The following is a 19193-nucleotide window of genomic DNA, read 5'->3' as shown; positions in this document are numbered from 1 at the left end:
CCAGCCGGGTAAACAGGTGACGGGTGGTGTCCAGGTGCATTCCATCAGCAATCACTTACCATCTACTAAAGCGACAGCACAGCGACTACACAGCGCTAATTTTGTGCAGCTATGATTCGATTTCATCAGCCCAGACAGTCTGCCTGTTTAACTTGTCTGACAGAAACCTGCCTCGCCGGCCTACTCGGGACTCTATGTCAACATGCGAACCGCATGCCGACCAAGACTTTCGCTTCAGTGTTTCAGAATTTAAAAACAAAAAAAAAAAACATTGAAGTGAGCCGCTGACTCTGCCTGTATTACAGCAAATGTCATGATACTCCCAAATTGAATTAAATTATTAGGAACGCAAATCATCATCTGGTCCTATACTGCCGTCAGATAAGTTAGCAATTAAGTTATGTGTGAAAGTTGTGAAGAATATAAAAGCACGGTTGAGGAATTAATCTAAGGTAGCTGTATCAAAAGCATCCTAAGCCACAACAGGTTAATAACATTAAGGCGCTATAGTTAAATATACTTGCAATAATAATAAAAGCACAACAAAACGATTGCTGTAAAAAATATTGTGAAAACCTATTTAAACTATACATTGAGTTGTGTTATTTGCCAAGCACAACTAATAACCACAGTTAAATAAAGTAACCAAAAAGCCATGAGTACATGCCTCACAATAACGGTGAAGTAGTCGGTACAAGTAACTGAGAACTTACCATCACTGATCATTTATCGGCCCTTGACTAAAGGAATACTTGTGATCATTCTTCTCTGGGAAGAAGACTGCCTGGCATTTTATCAGCTGTAGGTCCAAAGAGCAGTAAGTCTTTCAAAGCAGCCTTGAGGAGTTCGTGACCTCCCCCTTCAAACACACTCAAGATTGTTTCCTCCTCTTCAGTTGTAAACAAATGGCGGACACACTATTGTGCCCAATGACCCCACTACCCGAGGAGGAAGGAGTGGTGAGCGAGGTTTGTGCACAAAGCAGTTAATAACAAAATCAATGCACATGGTAAAGCATCAATAAAACAGTTTTAGGGGAAAATAAACATGGATTAAGTGGTACTGTTAGTCTCTAAGTATGTTTTATGTCAGTAATATTTAAATAAGTACCCACCCCCCCTCCCAAAAAAAATCTATTTTGGATTCACAAAGATCGTGTGGAGCACCTTGTAGATTTGTATCTTAAATGCCAAAGACTGATGGCAGTTAATCACAAACAAATTCAACAGAAGTGCATTAAGGTTTTCTGCTTTGGGGAATGAAGGGTGCCTCTTAGTCAATCAATCGTAGGACTGTTGTTTGCTACCCCATAGAAAGGCAGCGGTAAGCAAATGTCCCTTTACTCAACCCTCTTTTAAACCAAAGCCATCTGCTACCAGATGCATTCACATAAATCCACACCCCTTACAATTGCCCAGATCACCAACAAGTTGGGTATTTAGCTTTGTTTTGTTTTGTTTTTTGTTTCACCAGAGATGGAATGATGAAAAGTAAAGAGGTTTTGAAAATGGACACATATTCTGAGACTGTCAAAAATATTGAACTTTTTCACGACATTCTAATTTTCTGGGATGTACCTGTATATCCTGCGGTCATTATTTTTATGTGGAGTATTTCTTTTGCTACGTTTCACTTAATCATGAATTAAACATTACATTTAATATTTGTGTATGGTTAAGTCTCAAGGCATTTTTATGAACAGGCTTAACACACAACAAAAATACAACAGAGGATTTTGAAGAATGTACAAAAGTGGACTTTATTTCCTACAAAAACACACATACACCTCCAAAATTGACAGCTGTGCAGCAAACTATAAACAACTGAACTAAAGAGTCATACAATAGGTCTCACAAGTTTATGTCCTAATTTCATCCATCCATCTCTTATACCCACTTACTCCTGCACTCAGTGTTGCAAGGGTCTGTTGGATCCTTTCCCAGCTGTCATTGGGGGAAAGATAGGTTACGCCCTGGACAAGTTGCCAGTTCATCGCAGGGCCACTTAGACAAACAAACATACACCCATTCCCAATTTGCCTCACATGCATATTTTTGGACTGCTGGAGGAAGTCAAGAGTACCCGCAGAGAAACTCCGCAGACACAGGGAAAACATGCAAACTCCACACACCCCTGGCTGGGAATGAACCCGCAGCCTTCTTGCTGTGAGACGACCATGCAAACCACTGCACCTCTGTGTCGCCTTTAGTCTTTATTTACAATTCAGCTTAGGTGGCAAATCTATCGCTGTAACATCAGTTCAACATCCTCACCGACGCATTAGCTGTGACTAAAACAAGAATAGTTTGTAAACGCCAACTGTTGCAGTTGCAATAGCAGTTTAATCAAAACAAAACATTGTCCCCTACTAATAGAGGGGCATTGAAGAATTAATTTGAAATGAGTAAATTCTAGTAGTTTGTACAAATAAAACACGTTAGCCACATTTTTGACACAAAGGCTTAATTTTAAAAATCTATTAACACACAGCCTGGGAATGGATGGTTAATTTTGATGGTGAAGGTACTTTTTCCACAAAATTTTCAGCACAGTCCTGTTTTATAAAGACTGGGCAGCCTGTAACATCAAGTTGTTGAAAGTGCTGTTTTGATTCCCAGCCCCACTCTCCAAGCGAAATACTGTGCCTAAGTGCTGCTGTGATGGCCAGTTGAAATCAGAGCAGGAAAGACTCATGTCACTTTCAGGTTTCCATAGCTTCAGAAAAAGAGTTTTTGCATTTGGACTTCTCTTCTGTTCTGGAATGACTACTGGCCTCTTCCAACAGTGAGAGGTCCAGCTGCGGTAAGGGGACTCTCCAGAACTGAAAGGAGTTGTATGTGCAGTCTTCAGTCTTTACATCTGCATCGACCTGGAATGGATGGAAAAACAAAAAACAAAACAAAAGAAATTAGACATAAGAAATACATTTTAAAGTTACAAATTGGGGAAAGGCTTACGCCACATAGCAAAATCAAGCATTAGATCAGTAATTAAAGAATGTTACAACTAAGTCTGGATGCTGTCAATGTTGTCTCTATGCTTTTTAGAAAAATAATCTTTCAATTAATGAATTCGGAAACTTAAAATTGCATACAACTCAGTCGAATTCACTCAATGCATTTTATAACATTATTATTATTATTATTATTATTATTATTATTATTATTATTATTATTATTATTTTAAGTATTATAAAGCATATCGGTGACATCCTTAAAACATTTGTGACACAGATACAATATTTTTTTATTCTGGGAATGCGCTGGTCGACCAGATGCCTAAAATAGGCGTGTTTTAAACGGGTTAATTACAGACAGAGTGACCGACCAACAGAGACGGCCGCACTTGTACTATAGCGGCTAAAGGGCGACATCTAGCGGACATTTACTGTCACGACACAACATGCTTTCCTAAACGCATATCGTAAAAGCGATCAACGTCAGCTGCGTCACAACAGCTAGCTTACTTTCTCCTTGTCGTCTCGGACAGTCTCGGAGTCGGAGTCACGGGTTCGTTTCTTGGAGATGCTGCTGCTGCTAGGACGCTCGCAGAAATTTCCAGAAGTTTGGTCGGTCAGACCGCCCGCCGCGTGCTTCCTCGTGTCACTGCGACAAAGCGATGCTGACGGTTCCTCGTCTTGCTGCTCTTTGTCCGGGTCCTCGAAGTAGCGAGGCCTTTTCCCGGCGCGGTTGCCCAGCAGAGCCAGCAGGCTCGGCGGGTTCACGCCCCCGACCGGTGCCATGCCTCCCACACGCATGTCAAGTTTGCAAAATGCACGACAGTGTTTCTTGGAGGGAGAGTCGTGCAGCAGCGCGTCATCTGGTCGTCGCTTCGCCATAGACGTTGGCTCAGTAGAGTCTGCCCGCGCACCAGTAAAATAACGAGTCAGCACTTCACTTGCACTGTCTGCTGCGATATTTTCCCCATTGCAAGTCGTAGAGCTAGGTCCTAGCGTGCACAGGATTCATCCACACAGGCCGATCTTCCGCATCGGTGTTTTATCCAAGAGTGATTGGCTGCCAAAATTGCTCCACGGGAGCGCGCATGCTCTGTTTGGGGGACCGGGTCGAACGTTGCAAAAACATTTTGCGGTGTTCATATTCTTCTTCGAGTATACTTCTTCGAGTAGTTCGCGTTATTTAACGTTATTTATCGTTACTCTTTAAATGACGATAGTATCTACGCAAATGTGATTCCGGTAGCTTGGGAGGTAGAATGTAAACAAACAAAAAAAAATTGTCGACGTAACTTCCGCGCGTTCCTGGGGATGTTTGCCGCTTTGGGTCAGACATTTGCTTATTGGCATAACAGCATGCGAGATCGGCCTGTTGTTTTAATATATAGGTGTAAAACCTCGACACAATTTTGAGCAAAATTGAAATTTTGCTACAAAAAAATAAAATAAAATAAAAACTGGCACGACCCGTCCGTTAACCAATCAGATGCGTACTTGGTACAGCGGCTTCCTGTGGCGTGCCATGACGCTAGGTTTTGAAATATTATTTGATGGAACACAGATGTCGCACAACTCCGCATAGTAGTTCGGTCATGTTCTTCTGAAAAACATTTTCAACGTTATCATTTTTTAAATAATTAAAACATTTTTGAAAAATGTACTTTTATTACAAAAAGTCTTACAGGAAAAAAAAAACACTTGATGGAAGTTATCTTCTACTTACTTGGTTTTAAGTAAGGCTGCATACAGATAAAAATTACTACTGGAACCATTTTTTTCCCATTTTTTTTTTTTTTTTAAGAAGCCAAATTAATTTTAAAAAAACTAAATAATGCAAAGTAATTAAAGTCATCACTGATGAGATTAAGATGCTAAGTTTAAAAACAAAACAAAACAGACGTGGTTGTATGGACAGATGTGTTCTGTCATTAGAGCTACATTATTCAAGTAGATGGAATTAGATTTCTTGATGAGAAGCAGCAAATACTTATACAACAAATCATAAAACGAAATGTCCATTGACTTTCTTTGCCTTATTGTTCTGTCAATTTAACTGTCTCAGTCTTTTAGGATCAGGCAGTTCCTGTCACGTCAGGCTGTCCGTACTTTGTAGCCGTTGTGACTTTGCAGCTGGTTGGTCGTCCTGGTCGTCGCAGTATGTGTCTTTGAGTTTCCGTGCAACAAAGAAGACACAGTCATAAAGGTATCTGAGCATAGAGCGGTCGTTCTCTGTGTAAGTGGTTTGGACGGACTCCTTCTCCACCTGCAGGAGAGATATAAATTCATTAACACAAAGTATTTAATTACTACAGTACTGCCTATCTTTGTTATTCAAGAAATAAAATAAAAGGCATTGCTTACCTCTATGTAAAAGCCAAACTTGATCATTGCTGCTTTTATGTCTTCATAGCAAAGTTCAACTGAGAGCTCGTTGGCCATGTTCTCATAGTGATACAACAGTGGACCTTAAGAAGCCATGGAAAAATGAATCATTAAAATGGGTCTACCAAATCACCTGATCAATGAATCCTTAATTGACTTTGTAGAATACCACACAGGTGTAATGTGTGGTGTTGCTTTCATTCCAAACACCAACTCACCCAAGTTGATCCACACTCCACCAGGCTTAAGAATCTTCCAGATAGTCTCCATATACTCAAGGACATTGTGAGCTGTGTCAATGAAGAAGCAGGTGGCCACACAGTCCCAAGACTCTGATAAACACAGAGTGAAGCACAGTCCTTTTACCTTGTGCAGGTTACTCTTCATCATTTAATCATCCATTTTCTACGACATAAAAAAAGCTCATTTGCTTTAATCAGTAAATTCAGTAACTTATATGTCAAAATATTGGCATATGAATGTGTGTGTGAATGGGTGAATGAGAGGCCATTGTAAAGCGCTTAGGGGTACTGTGAAGGTGCTGGAAAGCGCTATATAAGTGCAGTCCATTTACCATTGAATACGTACTGAACAGCTTTTTTTGTGGGAAAACAAACAGATAATGCATCTGCATTATGTTTTAATTAAAAAGCTTAAATACTGTTTGTTATAGTTTGATTTATGGACCATCAGTCTGACAGTAACCAAGGTGAACAATTCAATCAGCTTGAACTGACCTGCCTCGTTGTAGACCTCCACAAAGTCCCCTGCTACCATTGAGAAGTCTACATCAGGTGGTAAGCTCTGAGGGTTGACATCAGGGAATCGAACTCCTCGTGTCTGATCAGAGCATTTCTTATTGTTGCTGAACTGGTGGATCCAGGGGTACACAGTCAGTGAGTTCACTTGTTCACACCTAAAGGGGAAGAAGGAATTTCAGAATTTGAATTTGAAAATTTGTTGGGGGTGCGGGGAGATGCAGAAGTGGCAAAATGTTTTATACCTATTCAGAATGAAGTTTGAGGTGAAGAGCATAAAGAAGCTCCACTCATTGCCTTGGCAACTGTAACCCAGACGAGCGAGCTCCCACGCTAGGCGACCAAGTCCAGCACCCGGAACCAGCACACTCACCTTAGACACATCACTGACATAAAAAAATGTACAAAATACACACATCACATGGAAAACCGTACCATAAGTTACAATGTATGAACTGTAGTAATGTGTTATAATAGTATGTCTGTTATCTGCATCATTTAGATGTTACCCCACCTCGTGAGATTATGAGCAAACTAGCCCAATAAAGTTGGATTTTACTGGGACATACTCAGTGCTATCACAAATGAGAGTATGCTACCTTGTATTGCGAAATTTAAATATTGCGACAACATTTGTAATATGTCTGCTCATAGTCAGTTATCAAGTCAGTTATCTAGAAATTGTCGACTTCATCAGAATCACCAATAACATTCTTTCTTGTACGAAATAAAGAAAAAAAACTAATTGACTCTCATCACGACTTCGTTACTAGTGCAAAACAATCTCACAATTTGACAGATTTATACCCTAAAACAATGTCCCTCCTGCTTATGTGAGAGCCACCAAATATTACAGTCCTATAGGAGGAGTCACAACTCATTGGGTGGATTTGGACCATAAACACTTTTGACCGTTACATGTGTCAATATGTAGAGTTGAGAAAAGTTAGCATTTTATATTTCCATAGAACATAAAGTAGTGTCACCCTTTTATGTTTGTTTCGTCTTCATATGTGTATTTGTATGACTGAAAACCTACTATTTGTCATTTGGGAAGAGTCTTTGGATCTCCTGGATGATGGGCTTGTAGCAGGTATTCCTCTCAGCCTGACCCACCTCACTCCAGTCTCTGACAAACTGCTTAAAAGTAGACTTGAGCTTGTCCATGTCAAAGGTGGAACATGGGCCCAGCTTCTCTGGATCTTTCTGAAAGTGAAAACAATTTTTGTATGCATGTATGTATGTATTTTAACAAATGACAGTTTGTACTCAATATTTTTGTGATGGACTGCCTGGTATCGCGACTTACCCTCTGTCCATAATCAATGTTCTCAAACATGTAGAGGCAGTTCTGGATGATGGCCTGCAGTATCTCCTGGTTCTTGTCTGCACACTCGCTAATGGAGGTCAGATTGGACATAACATTTGGCAACAAATTTTGATGGTGTTGTGGTAGGCTCCGAAACTGACGTTCAGCACGCTTCACCTGCTCCTGAACATGAACCCTGGAGAGGGAGATTCAGGTTAATTTGACTGCACTTATAACGACACTGCAAATAGCTCTTTCAAGCACCTTCACGGTACCCCAAAGCACTTTACAATGGCCTCTCACTCATCTATTCACTCACACAAAATCTTAAATCTTATCTCGCCACACAACCCAGATGATCACCAAGACATAAGGGGTTGCTGAATTTGTTTACATTTCATTTTATACTCTCATAAATCACAAGTCATAAACCTATTTAGTAAGAATCTCGGTTCTAGCAGCAGTTATACAGGGGGATATGCAGTGGGTTTATTCAAAGGAAAAGGGACGTGGCCTCGTTACACGATATCTAAAACATATTTAAAAACAAAAACAAAAAACGATTAAAACAGTTTATTAGAAACTGACATTTGCGATTTCAGACTTGAATTGGAAATTACAGCAGCAAAAAACATAAACTGCCAGAGGAACACTACTCTGGAAGAGTCCTGAATCTGCTGCTTTACACCAGCAAATCCCTGTATGGCATGCTGATCCAATTGATTTGTATTGAAGTGTGACTAGAAATGTAAATCGAATCTGTATCAAGCGACTATCAGTAGCTGTAGAGTGATTTCTGCTGGCGCTTTTGTTGTTACAAGCTAACAGCATCGTCTTCTTTTCACAGAAAGTAAGACTTAATAATTATGGAGTGCCGATACCTGTAAAATTTAAAAGCATCGATTATTCGCCAAAAATGTTGTCTCTCCAGTCTAGCTTCCTCGTCGGGGCTACACTTAATTCTCTCTTTACGAAAATAAGGTCCCTTCGTCGGCACATCTCCGTTTTCAGCCATGTCTGGTAACTGTACAATGCGGGCCAACCAAAAGCCGACACACGTTTTCTTCGTTGGACGTTTTCTTCAACCAAAGCAGGCTAATGTTGACGAGGCACTCTGCTGCCATCTAGAGTGCTGCAAGTAAAAATGCAGTTAACACATTTTCTACAAAAGAGGAGGAAGAGATCCATGAATTTTCTCCCGGTCTTTCGCCGTGTTCTCGGGAACACCCCAGAAATGCCACTAATTAACAAAGGGCGTTACAGAATATTAAACGACTATTCACATTAATAAACACTGTGAGAGGAAGTCGCAGACAGGAAGACAATGAATGTGCAAACTCTAAGCAGAGTTTTGTTTTTGTTTTAAATGTTGCTGCTGCATCCCTCCTCTTTTTTCTTTTATATTCAGTAAGCAATTTATTTCATTTAAGGAATTTATTTATCGCATTTATAACTCTATATACCTTTTAGCATTCCAATTTACAATATGACTATTTTTGCTTGAAATCAGCTTAATGCACAGAACACAGGAAAGAGGCTTAATGTAATAAATAGACTGTTTCTGCAAGGGATATAATGCATATATTTGATTGTAAAAGGTCATTCTTGTTGATAGTGGATTTGTAAAAGTGTATCAATTTGTTATTTTATTTGCAAAATGTGTACAGAAAAAAAAATCACACATGAACAAAGAGACAATTTGAGAAGTAGTTCTCAGGGTATTTTATTTTTGATGAGAAGACAGCCCCAATCTATGAAGAGCAAATGTTTGCTGCATCAGATGGTTGGATCTATTATCTTGCCAAGGAACAAGATGTTATTTGTGCTGCGCTCAGTGATGATTGCCATGAATGGACGGTTGAATTCCAAGACTGGGGTGTGGCGGAGGGACATAAGCATGATGCCAACACCTGTTGCAGCCGCAGCAGTAGCTCCAGCCTCATCCACATCAAGGGTAGCTTGATGCACAACCTAGAGAACGATAGTGAAAACATCAGTAAACACAACGTGGGGAGATGTTTCTTTTTTTTTTTAGTTCATGACATATTTTATCGCTACCTCAGAGACCGCAAGTTTTCCCTCAGCAATGCCAGTCAAGTTTGCACGATCGCCGAACATGTCTGTCATTCCCATCCCTTCCAGTACTTCCTTCAGTGAGTATGAGGTCTTAATGGAGAACTTTGGAATATACACCTCGTATGTTCTAAAAGGAAAAAGGGAGAAGATGAATACAGTCATCAATCTGAAAAAGCAAGCAGAGAATCTTTGACACTTTCAAATCTTCCTCGTTCTAACCCGGTCTTCATCCACTTTAACCATTTGGTAACACGCTCTGGACAGATGGCATTTTCAAGTGTATTCATGTCTTCAGGCAACATCAGCAGCATAGCGTGGGAGCTATTGAAGGGGAGGTGGAGTACTGATGCATTAATTTCAAGGTCACGATAGACATTGAATCTCTGCTCCTTGTACATCATCTGGACATCAACCTGGAAAAGTGAAGATATAAACATCATGTCCCTAAATTGAAAATGAGCAAAACCACTCAATGCAGAATCCATGAAGCAACTCTAAACCTTTTTGTTTTCGGCCACATTGAACTTGGCCACCCTGGTGAGCTCTGGATCAAATGGGGTTTCCCACTTTCCTGTTGGACAAGGATTTAAAACACAACTCGTAGGTTGACCAAAAAAACCCCTGAAACATCAGCAAGTAAACAACCAAATAAATCTTATCTCATCTGACTGTTTACCTTTAAAGTAGATATAGCTGATAAGGTACATGACTGTTCTGGGATCCAGGTTTTCAACCAATTTGTCGATCTTCCCGTTGGTCTTATTTGCCACGTATTCGTTGATGAAGTCTTCACTTTCTTTGGTTTTGGTGAAGCTAACATTAAACCCATGTGCAGAGTAGTACTGGTTCAAACCCTCCAGGAACTCAGGGTGTGCCTTGAATTTGTTGTCCACAAATACAGCGGTCCCCTGACTGACTTCCTCAGACTTGTGTGCAAGGAGCCTCTGAAAGGCCTGATCTACACCTGCCTGTGTGTGGCTGTTGAAACCGAGACCGCTGAAAAGCTGTCTTTGTGTTTCACCTCGTGTTCCTGTGGACAAGGCTGCCAAGGCAAGGGACACACTTGCAGGGGAGAAGAAGACATTCTTGCCTGCTGAATCAGCATGAGCCGCCAATTTTCTGTACAGGTGGAAGGTGAAATTGTTGTTTGCTCCCACCAGACTCTCTATGCTGCTTTGAGATAAAGTGTCTTGGTCATGGCCTTCATGATGATGACTCCTTCCCAAGCAAGTCACTGCGAGAAAAATCCAGATTTTGAGGGCTGCATGCATTTTTGTGACCTGAGACAGAGTAAAAAAAGGTATTTAATTAAGTTAGACATTGCCAGTATTCACCTGAAAAAAAAAATGCTCCTCCTATTTGGAGGGCACACACACACCCTTGAATTGAAGGCCCTCCTCAATCATCTATTCTTACTACTGGGTAAAGTTCTCCCTTTGCTTCAATCCAATCCATCTCACCATCTGTTTGTTTCTGAACTGTCATATCCCCCCTCCGCCCCCCCCCGACACACACTTTTTGTTGTCTGGTGATGTTGTAATCTCCTCAATCTGCAATCAGGTCCATCTCACTTGCAGATTACAAAAAATGGGTTAATGGTTAAAAGTTAGAAACTAGTCATCATGTGTAAATCTAAACTTTGTACTTTATGATGGTACTTTTCCCGAAAACTGCGTCAGCGTGTATTTAGCTAAAACTCAGCACACACTGATGCAATCATATGCACACAACCCCTGTGCAACTCTTCTATTAGCTGTAGATAGCAAGCACTAAAACAAACACAAAAATAGCTTAAAGCAACATGAAAATGCAACGAAAAAGGGCAAATAGAATTCCAAACAGTGCTTTTAGGGTCCACCACTTGGTACATGGTCAGTCAGTCCTACTGCTATAGTTAATTTGTCAAGAATTTCTTTTTTTTTTTTTTTAGAGGAATCGTGCATAAGGTAAAATGATAAAAGTTGGTTTTACAAAATATAAAATGTTCTTGCGTTGTTGGACATGTGCCGTTGTTCACAAAGGAGATGGCTGCACCAGATTTAGCAAAATGTTAATGTCCATCTGTAGTCCTAACCTAAGAGTCAACACAAAATTGATGAACCAAAAAACTGCCACAACCACAATAACACAACACAGGCTGCATATTTTTTTTAATGAGAAGACACATGCTTGTTATACTAGAATTACATTTGTGATTATTAAAAATAAACTATTAGGATTTAGTGGTTTGAAAGGCAATTTGTGTTAGATTTAGTATAGCATCTAACAGTAAGAAAAGCAAATTACAAACAATGTCAATGTTAATTCCTGTTTTCCCGCTTGATCTCACATTTTTTTGTAGACTGTGATTTAAAATCATGAAATCTCATGTAAAGGTGGACACGTTCCTTGTATAAACAGAATTGCATATTATTAATGAAAGAAACGATATTTGCAATAGTAGTAATTCAATTTATCTGATAATATACATAAGTATTTGTATCCTCTTTTAAATGTTGCAAACTGAACTTTTGCCTACATCGTGAAATGCTTTTACCACTACATAATACACTTCACGATAAACAGAAACACAGACACATCCAAGTTGCATTCCATTTATGAGGTTTTCCACTCACCTTCTGCTTCCCAAGTGTATCCAGCAGACAGCCTCAGTGAGATTTCTCTTTTATAAAGGGGATCAGGGCAACTGAACTTTGGTTTTGTTTATTCGCTATCTCTGACTCATATTTGTTTGGGCACGTCACTTTTTTTTTTCTAAATAATCACTGTCTAGACATTAATTTGAGAGTGTGCTGGAGAAAAGCAAACCAGCAAACTTCTGTGTCTGCCATGTGTCATGTTTATCCTAGTTGAAAATAATGAAATACATTGTTGCCCTTCAAAGCTTTAGGATTTCCAAATAACCAAGACTGCTCTTGACAATTCAGTGTTTAGCCTCTTTAAAGTATGATTTATGTTATTGGTGAATTGATTATAATTTCAAGTATACAATGATCAAAAGATATTCCTCAAGTCTAAGTTTGGCATATCAAGACGGTCAGTTCCGGTAGACGTGGCGGTTCAGATTGACATGGGGAGTTTGGTGACGGCAGGACCCCAGAAACAGACGGCAGGTGTCAGTGTTACCTTGTCTTCAAAGGAACGACTCTCAAGCAAGCTAATCCAGGCACATTGTCTGGAATTAATTAATGCAGTATATTCTATAGCTTTTACGCTAGAATTGGGTACATTTACATTTTTTTGTGAAAATGCCCATTAATGTACGTTGTCCCTCTTTATCAAATAATCTAATCTAAACTGATCTAATCTAATCTTTGAAAATAAATGCAAAAAAAAAAGAAACTAATTCAAGAAGCCTGTAATGCAATTTTAAATTGTAGTGCACACAAACAAACGCAAACAATTTAAACAACGTTGTGTGCGGTTAACAAGGCTTTGTTCACAATCGCTACAAAGTACCTACCAATGGACTGTTGGTTCTTGACAATGGCTCAAACAAATTTAAACCCTCCGCCATACATAAGGGTCACCTGTGGCGGCTGCGCATGCGCACAGGTATTGACAATTTAGTTTCCTTTCTAAAAAGGCAGTTGTGGATGATGGCCTGCAGTATCTCCTGGTTCTTTTCGGCTTACTCGCTAATGCAGGTCAGATTGGACATAACATTTGGCAACAAATTTTGGTGGTGTTGTGGTAGGCTCCGAAACAGATGTTCAGCATACTTCACCTGCTCCTGAACATGAAACCTGGCAAGATTCAGGTTAAGAATGGTTAAATCTTATCTTATCTCGTCACGCAACCCCGATGATCACCAAGACATAAACGGTAACGGAATTTGTTCACGTTTAATTTTATACTCTCAGAAATCGTAAATATCATAAGTCATAAATCTATTTAGAAATTAACTCAGAAAGCAAGAAACTCGGTTTTAGCAGCAGTTATACAGGGGGGGATATGCAGTGGATTTATTCACATGGAAAGGGACGTGGCCTCGTTACACGATACCTAAAACATATTTAAAAAACAAAAAAAAACTAAAAACCGTTTATTAGAAATGGACATTTGCGATTTCAGACTTGAGTTTGAAATTACAGAAGTTAAAAAAATAAACTGCCAGCGGAAAACTACTCTGGGAGAGTCCTGAATCTGCTGCTTTACACCAGCAAATCCCTGTATGGCACGCTGATCCAACTGATTTGTATTGAAGTGTGACTAGAAATGTCAATCAAATCTGCATCAAGCGACTATCAGTAGCTATAGAGTGATTTCTTCTGGCGCTTTTGTTGTTAGAAGCTAACAGCATCGTCTTCTTTTCACAGAAAGTAAGACTTAATAATTATGGAGTGCCGATACCCGTAAAATTTAAAAGCATCGATTATTCATTATTCAGCAAAAATGTTGTCTCTCCAGTCTAGCTTCCTCGTCGGGGCTACACTTAATTCTCTCTTTACGAAAATAAGGTCCCTTCGTCGGCACATCTGCGTTTTTCAGCCATGTCCGATAACGGGACATGCTAAATCGCTGAAGATAAAAAGCTCAACGTAGCTCAATGACCAAATACAGCGATCAATTGTCACCAAATTTTGTGTGGACATCGCTAGTCATGCCCACCTCCACAACTCCAAAAACCAAATCGATAAATCTCATTTTATGGACACTGTCCATATGAAGCCTTTTCCTCTCCATAGGCGCTCATTGTAGAGAAAAGGTTTAATCCTCAATTATCACCACCAATTTCACTTGGACATCTCTAGCCATGCCCTCTTTCACCTCTCTAAAAAGCATACATAAATCTCAGCACTCCCAAAGGAACAGATGCGTCGGAGGAGGGTGCCGCAGGAGTAAACACAGTCAAGTGGAACCTCCTGCACACTGTTTAGCTGTCTTCCTCTTTATTGATAATACAACAATCTGGTCAAGAGACCTTCGTCAGGCATCACATATGGCATACTTGCATAAATATCTATATATAGGTGTGTAGTGGATGCAGTTAGCCAATTAGAAGGCTGGAGGGCTCAACATTGCTGATGGGCCTCACCTGTCAGGTAAAAACAACAGCACTTATCAATACATTACAGATCAATCATCCTATATTCTGGAGGCCTTCATCAAGTGAAAGGATTTATGAAGGACGATGATCTGTACATCACATCGCACATCTGAACATTATATATAAGAGGGGGTTATCCATTGTTAAAAACTTAGATAAATACAACCATACAAAAATACTTAGATCTGATAAAAACAGTGAATATATAAGAAATATACAAGCGATAATATAAAGGTACTTAAAGATCGAATTGAGCAACTAATTGATTTGCGTGACATCTTATCTTCACAAACTGTCCACAAGAAATTTGGAGATGGTTGCCAACCGACCCGTAAAATACGAGATTGTCCCGTATTAGGCAACTAAACGACACTTTTGGCACTTTGTCCAGAGACCACAGTAGCTGCGGCACTTCTGGCAGTCGCGGGACGGGTGCCACTGCCACAAATTGAGCCAGCCCCTGCTGACTTTGTCCCGTATTTCGGGGATGCTGCCATCTAGAGTGGTGTAAGTAAAATGCAGCTAACAAATTTTCTAAGAAAGAAGAGGAAGAGATCCACCAATTTTCTCTCAGTCTTTCTCTGTGTTCTCGGGAGGCCAGCGCACCCCAGAAATGCCACTAATTTACAGAGGGCATTACAGAGTATAAAACAACCATTCACAGTCACATTAGCAAATACTTGCGGACACTTTAGATTTGCCAATTAACCCAATGGCCATGTTTGGACTTGTGAGAGGAAGTCACACAGACACAGAGTCTGCAAACTCTAAACAGAGTGTTATGTTTGTTTTGTTTTAAATGTTGCTTCAGCACCTTTTCTCATTTGTGTTTTTATTTTCAGTGAACAGATTAATTTAAGCAATTCATTTATTCTACTTATAATTATACAACTTTTTGACATTCCAATTTACAACACAACTATTTTCGCTTGAAAACAGCTGTTCCTTTAATGCCCAGAACACTGGAAAGAATATTAAATAGACTGTCTGTTTCTGCAAGGGATATAATGTCTATATTTAATTATAAAAGGTAATTGTTATTGGGAGTGGATTATCAATTTGCTTTTCTACTTGTAAAATGTATACAGAAAAAAAATCACACATGAACAAAGAGACAATTTGAGAAGTAGTTCTCAGGGTGTTTTATTTTTGATGAGAAGACAGCCCCAATCTATGAAGAGCAAATGTTTGCTGCATCAGATGGTTGGATCTATAACCTTTCCGAGGAACAAGATGTTATTTGTGCTGCGCTCAGTGATGATTGCCATGAATGGACGGTTGAATTTCAAGACTGGGACGTGGCGGTAGGACCAAGGCATGAGGCCAACACCTGTTGCAGCCGCAGCAGTAGCTCCAGCCTCATCCACATCAAGGGTAGCTTTGTGCACAACCTACAGAATAATAGTGGAAGTATCAGTAAACACAATGTGGGGAGATATTTTTTGGGCCATGACATATTTTATCGCTACCTCAGAGACCGCAAGTTTTCCCTCAGCAATGCCAGTCAAGTTTGCACAATCACCGAACATGTCTGTCATTCCCATCCCTTCCAGTACTTCCTTCAGTGAGTATGAGGTCTTAATGGAGAACTTTGGAATATACACCTTGTATGTTCTAAAAAGGAAAAAGGGAGGGAAAAGTATACAGTCATCAATCTGAAAAAGCAAGCAGAGAATCTTTGACACTTTCAAATCTTCCTCGTTCTAACCCGGCCTCCATCCTTTTTAACCATTCGGTAACACGCTCTGGACAGATGGCATTTTCAAGTGTATTCATGCCATCAGGCAACATCAGCAGCATAGCTTGGGAGCTATTGAAGGGGAGGTGGAGCACTGTTGCATTAATTTCAAGGTCACGATAGACATTGAATCTCTGCTCCTTGTACATCATCTGGACATCAACCTGGAAAAGTGAAGATATAAACATCATGTCCCTAAATTGAAAATGAGCAAAACCACTCAATGCAGAATCCATGAAGCAACTCTAAACCTTTTTGTTTTCGGCCACATTGAACTTGTCCACCCTGGTGAGCTCTGGATTAAATGGGGTTTCCCACTTTCCTGTTGGACAAGGATTTAAAACACAACTCGTAGGTTGACCAAAAAAAACCTGAAACATCAGCAAGTAAACAACCAAATAAATCTTATCTCATCTGACTGTTTACCTTTAAAGTAGATATAGCTGATAAGGTACATGACTGTTCTGGGATCCAGGTTTTCAACCAATTTGTCGATCTTCCCGTTGGTCTTATTTGCCACGTATTCGTTGATGAAGTCTTCACTTTCTTTGGTTTTGGTGAAGCTAACATTAAACCCATGTGCAGAGTAGTACTGGTTCAAACCCTCCAGGAACTCAGGGCGTGCCTTGAATTTGTTGTCCACAAATACAGCGGTGCCCTGACTGACTTCCTCAGACTTGTGTGCAAGGAGCCTCTGAAAGGCCTGATCTACACCTGCCTGTGTGTGGCTGTTGAAACCGAGACCGCTGAAAAGCTGTCTTTGTGTTTCACCTCGTGTTCCTGTGGACAAGGCTGCCAAGGCAAGGGACACACTTGCAGGGGAGAAGAAGACATTCTTGCCTGCTGAATCAGCATGAGCCGCCAATTTTCTGTACAGGTGGAAGGTGAAATTGTTGTTTGCTGCCACCAGACTCTCTATGCTGCTTTGAGATACAGTGTCTTGGTCATGGCCTTCATGATGATGACTCCTTCCCAAGCAAGTCACTGCGAGAAAAATCCAGATTTTGAGGGCTGCATGCATTTTTGTGACCTGAGACAGAGTAGAGAAAAAAAGTATATAATTGAGTCAAACATTGCCAGTATTCACCTGAAGACAAAGAAAATTGCTCCCCCTATTTGGAGGACACACACAGACACGCTCACGCATGCATGCACACATGCACGTGTGCACTCACACACACACCCTTGAATTGAAGGCCCTCCTCAATCATCTATTCTTACTACTGGGTAAAGTTCTCCCTTTGCTTCAAGCCATCTCACCATCTGTTTGTTTCTAAACTGTCATAAATCCCTCTCCCCCCCCCCCCTTTTTTTTTGTTGTCTGGTGATGTTGTAATCTCCTCAATCTGCAATCAGGTCCATCTCACTTGCAGATTACAAAAAATGGGTTAATGGTTAAAAGTTAGAATGAAACAATATAAACTTTGTACTTGAATGATACACTGTGTGGCAATGTGTATTTAGCTAAAACTCAGCACACTCTGATGCAATCATGTGCACACTACCCTTGTGCCAACTCTTCTATTAGCTGTAGATAGTAAGCAGTAATACAAACACAACAACAGCTTAAAGCAACATGAAAATGCAACGAAAAAGGGCAAATAGAATTCCAAACAGTGCTTTTAGGGTCCACCACTTGGTACATGGTCAGTCAGTTCTACTGCTATAGTTAATTTGTCAATTAGATTTTGAGAGGAGTCATGCATAAGGTGAAATGATAAAAGTTGGTCTAACAAAATAAAATGTTCTTGCATTGTTGGACATGTGCCGTTTTTCACAAAGGAGATGGCTGCACCATATTCAGCAAAATGTTAAGGTCCATCTGTAGTCCTAACCTAAGAGTCAACACAAAATAGATGAACCAAAAAACTGCCACAATCACAATAACACAACACAGGCACGTATATTTTTTAATGAGAAAAACATGCTTGTTATACTAAAATTACATTATTGATTTTTTTTTTTAACAATTAGGTTTGAAAGGCAATTTGTGTTAGATTTAGTATCGCATCTAACAGTAAGAAAAGCATATTACAAACAATGTCAATGTTAATTCCTGTTGTCTGATATCCCGCTTGATCTTGCATCTTTTTTGCAGGCTGTGATTTAAAATCACGAAACCTCATGTAAAAGCGGACTTCCTCCATGTATAAACGGAATTGCATATTATTAATTAAAGAAACAGTATTTGCAATAGTAGTAATATACCTTAAATAAAATAATGAATATATATTTGTATCCTCTTTGAAATGTTGCAAAGTGGGACTTTTGCTTCCATAGTTAAATGCTTTTACTACTACATAATACAGTTCACAATAAACTGAATCAGAGACACATCCAAGTTGCATTCCATTTATGAGGTTTTCCACTCACCTTCTGCTTCCCCAGTGTGTCCAGCAGACGGCCTCAGTGAGATTTCTCTTTTATGAAAGGGATCAGGGCAACTGAACTTTGGTGTTTATTCGCTATCTCTGACTCATATTTGTTTGGGCACGTCACTTTTTTTTTCTAAATAATCACTGCCTAGACATTAATTTGAGAGTGTGCTGGAGAAAAGCAAACCAGCAAACTTCTGTGTCTGCCATGTGTCATGTTTATCCTAGTTGAAAATAATGAAATACATTGTTGCCCTTCAAAGCTTGTATGGTGCCTAAATTTAAGCATTTGTGATAAACATAATCAACTCTTTAGTAAATCTCATCTCTGCCTTTGAACTTGACTTTGTTTGTAATCCTCTTGGTTTGCCTAATCATTACTGCTTCACCATGCGCGTGTGTGAATAGTAATTTTCCAAAGTTGAAATTTAAAATGCAAAATTGTCTTAAAGGACTTCTTTACATTGTGTGCAGGAACCCAATAAACAGAGACAGAAATTGAAGAAACCTGTATTGCCATTTTAGATGTTAGTAGAGCTGGCTCAAAGC

The 19193-nt window shown here is 39.7% G+C and overlaps 4 protein-coding genes across 4 annotated transcripts; all 4 read right to left on the bottom strand.

The window, feature by feature from the left end:
- Nucleotides 1-2322: 2322 nt before the first annotated feature.
- On the bottom strand, nucleotides 2323-4118 carry LOC142896989 (uncharacterized). The gene is made up of 2 exons (XM_076038981.1): nucleotides 3467-4118; nucleotides 2323-2869 (listed from the first exon to the last, which is right to left on the bottom strand). Exons 1-2 carry the CDS (start codon nucleotides 3836-3838, stop codon nucleotides 2702-2704), a joined length of 540 nt encoding a protein of 179 aa, XP_075895096.1. The 5' UTR covers nucleotides 3839-4118; the 3' UTR covers nucleotides 2323-2701.
- Nucleotides 4119-4628: 510 nt separating this feature from the next.
- Nucleotides 4629-8451, bottom strand: carnmt1 (carnosine N-methyltransferase 1). The gene is made up of 8 exons (XM_076038980.1): nucleotides 8287-8451; nucleotides 7406-7601; nucleotides 7136-7302; nucleotides 6342-6482; nucleotides 6076-6254; nucleotides 5557-5670; nucleotides 5318-5421; nucleotides 4629-5219 (listed from the first exon to the last, which is right to left on the bottom strand). The coding sequence occupies exons 1-8, from the start codon at nucleotides 8418-8420 to the stop codon at nucleotides 5043-5045; spliced, it is 1212 nt and encodes a 403-aa protein (XP_075895095.1). The 5' UTR covers nucleotides 8421-8451; the 3' UTR covers nucleotides 4629-5042.
- A 649-nt stretch (nucleotides 8452-9100) lies between these two features.
- On the bottom strand, nucleotides 9101-10761 carry LOC142896971 (serpin A3-5-like). Its single transcript, XM_076038953.1, has 5 exons — nucleotides 10158-10761; nucleotides 9982-10052; nucleotides 9701-9894; nucleotides 9464-9608; nucleotides 9101-9376 (listed from the first exon to the last, which is right to left on the bottom strand). Exons 1-5 carry the CDS (start codon nucleotides 10750-10752, stop codon nucleotides 9182-9184), a joined length of 1200 nt encoding a protein of 399 aa, XP_075895068.1. The 5' UTR covers nucleotides 10753-10761; the 3' UTR covers nucleotides 9101-9181.
- A 4883-nt stretch (nucleotides 10762-15644) lies between these two features.
- Nucleotides 15645-18796, bottom strand: LOC142896973 (serpin A3-6-like). The gene is made up of 6 exons (XM_076038955.1): nucleotides 18643-18796; nucleotides 16696-17299; nucleotides 16521-16591; nucleotides 16240-16433; nucleotides 16001-16145; nucleotides 15645-15922 (listed from the first exon to the last, which is right to left on the bottom strand). Exons 2-6 carry the CDS (start codon nucleotides 17288-17290, stop codon nucleotides 15728-15730), a joined length of 1200 nt encoding a protein of 399 aa, XP_075895070.1. The 5' UTR covers nucleotides 17291-17299; nucleotides 18643-18796; the 3' UTR covers nucleotides 15645-15727.
- Nucleotides 18797-19193: the final 397 nt, after the last annotated feature.

This window comes from Nelusetta ayraudi, unplaced genomic scaffold (assembly GCF_046127955.1).
Source record: "Nelusetta ayraudi isolate G7.1 ecotype Tasmania unplaced genomic scaffold, CSIRO-AGI_Nayr_v1 ptg000058l, whole genome shotgun sequence".
NCBI lineage: Eukaryota > Metazoa > Chordata > Actinopteri > Tetraodontiformes > Monacanthidae > Nelusetta > Nelusetta ayraudi.
Note: the sequence above shows the minus strand (reverse complement) of the source record. Positions and strands in the feature narration are given on the sequence as shown.

Coding starts and splice junctions, on each gene's coding strand:
- LOC142896971 (XM_076038953.1), bottom strand. CDS start 10,752: ATGCATGCAGCCCTCAAAATCTGGATTTTTCTCGCAGTGACTTGCTTG. Junction 10,053..10,157: donor CAGCTATATCTACTTTAAAG/GTAAACAGTCAG, acceptor CTTGTCCAACAG/GAAAGTGGGAAACCCCATTT. Junction 9,609..9,700: donor TTAAAGTGGATGAAGACCGG/GTTAGAACGAGG, acceptor TTTTCCTTTTAG/AACATACGAGGTGTATATTC.
- LOC142896973 (XM_076038955.1), bottom strand. CDS start 17,290: ATGCATGCAGCCCTCAAAATCTGGATTTTTCTCGCAGTGACTTGCTTG. Junction 16,434..16,520: donor ATGTGGCCGAAAACAAAAAG/GTTTAGAGTTGC, acceptor TCACTTTTCCAG/GTTGATGTCCAGATGATGTA. Junction 16,146..16,239: donor TTAAAAAGGATGGAGGCCGG/GTTAGAACGAGG, acceptor TTTCCTTTTTAG/AACATACAAGGTGTATATTC.
- carnmt1 (XM_076038980.1), bottom strand. CDS start 8,420: ATGGCTGAAAACGGAGATGTGCCGACGAAGGGACCTTATTTTCGTAAA. Junction 6,483..7,135: donor CTCTTCCCAAATGACAAATA/GTAGGTTTTCAG, acceptor TTTTTATGTCAG/TGATGTGTCTAAGGTGAGTG. Junction 5,671..6,075: donor GGAGGTCTACAACGAGGCAG/GTCAGTTCAAGC, acceptor TGTGTTTATCAG/AGTCTTGGGACTGTGTGGCC.
- LOC142896989 (XM_076038981.1), bottom strand. CDS start 3,838: ATGGCGAAGCGACGACCAGATGACGCGCTGCTGCACGACTCTCCCTCC. Junction 2,870..3,466: donor TCCGAGACGACAAGGAGAAA/GTAAGCTAGCTG, acceptor CATCCATTCCAG/GTCGATGCAGATGTAAAGAC.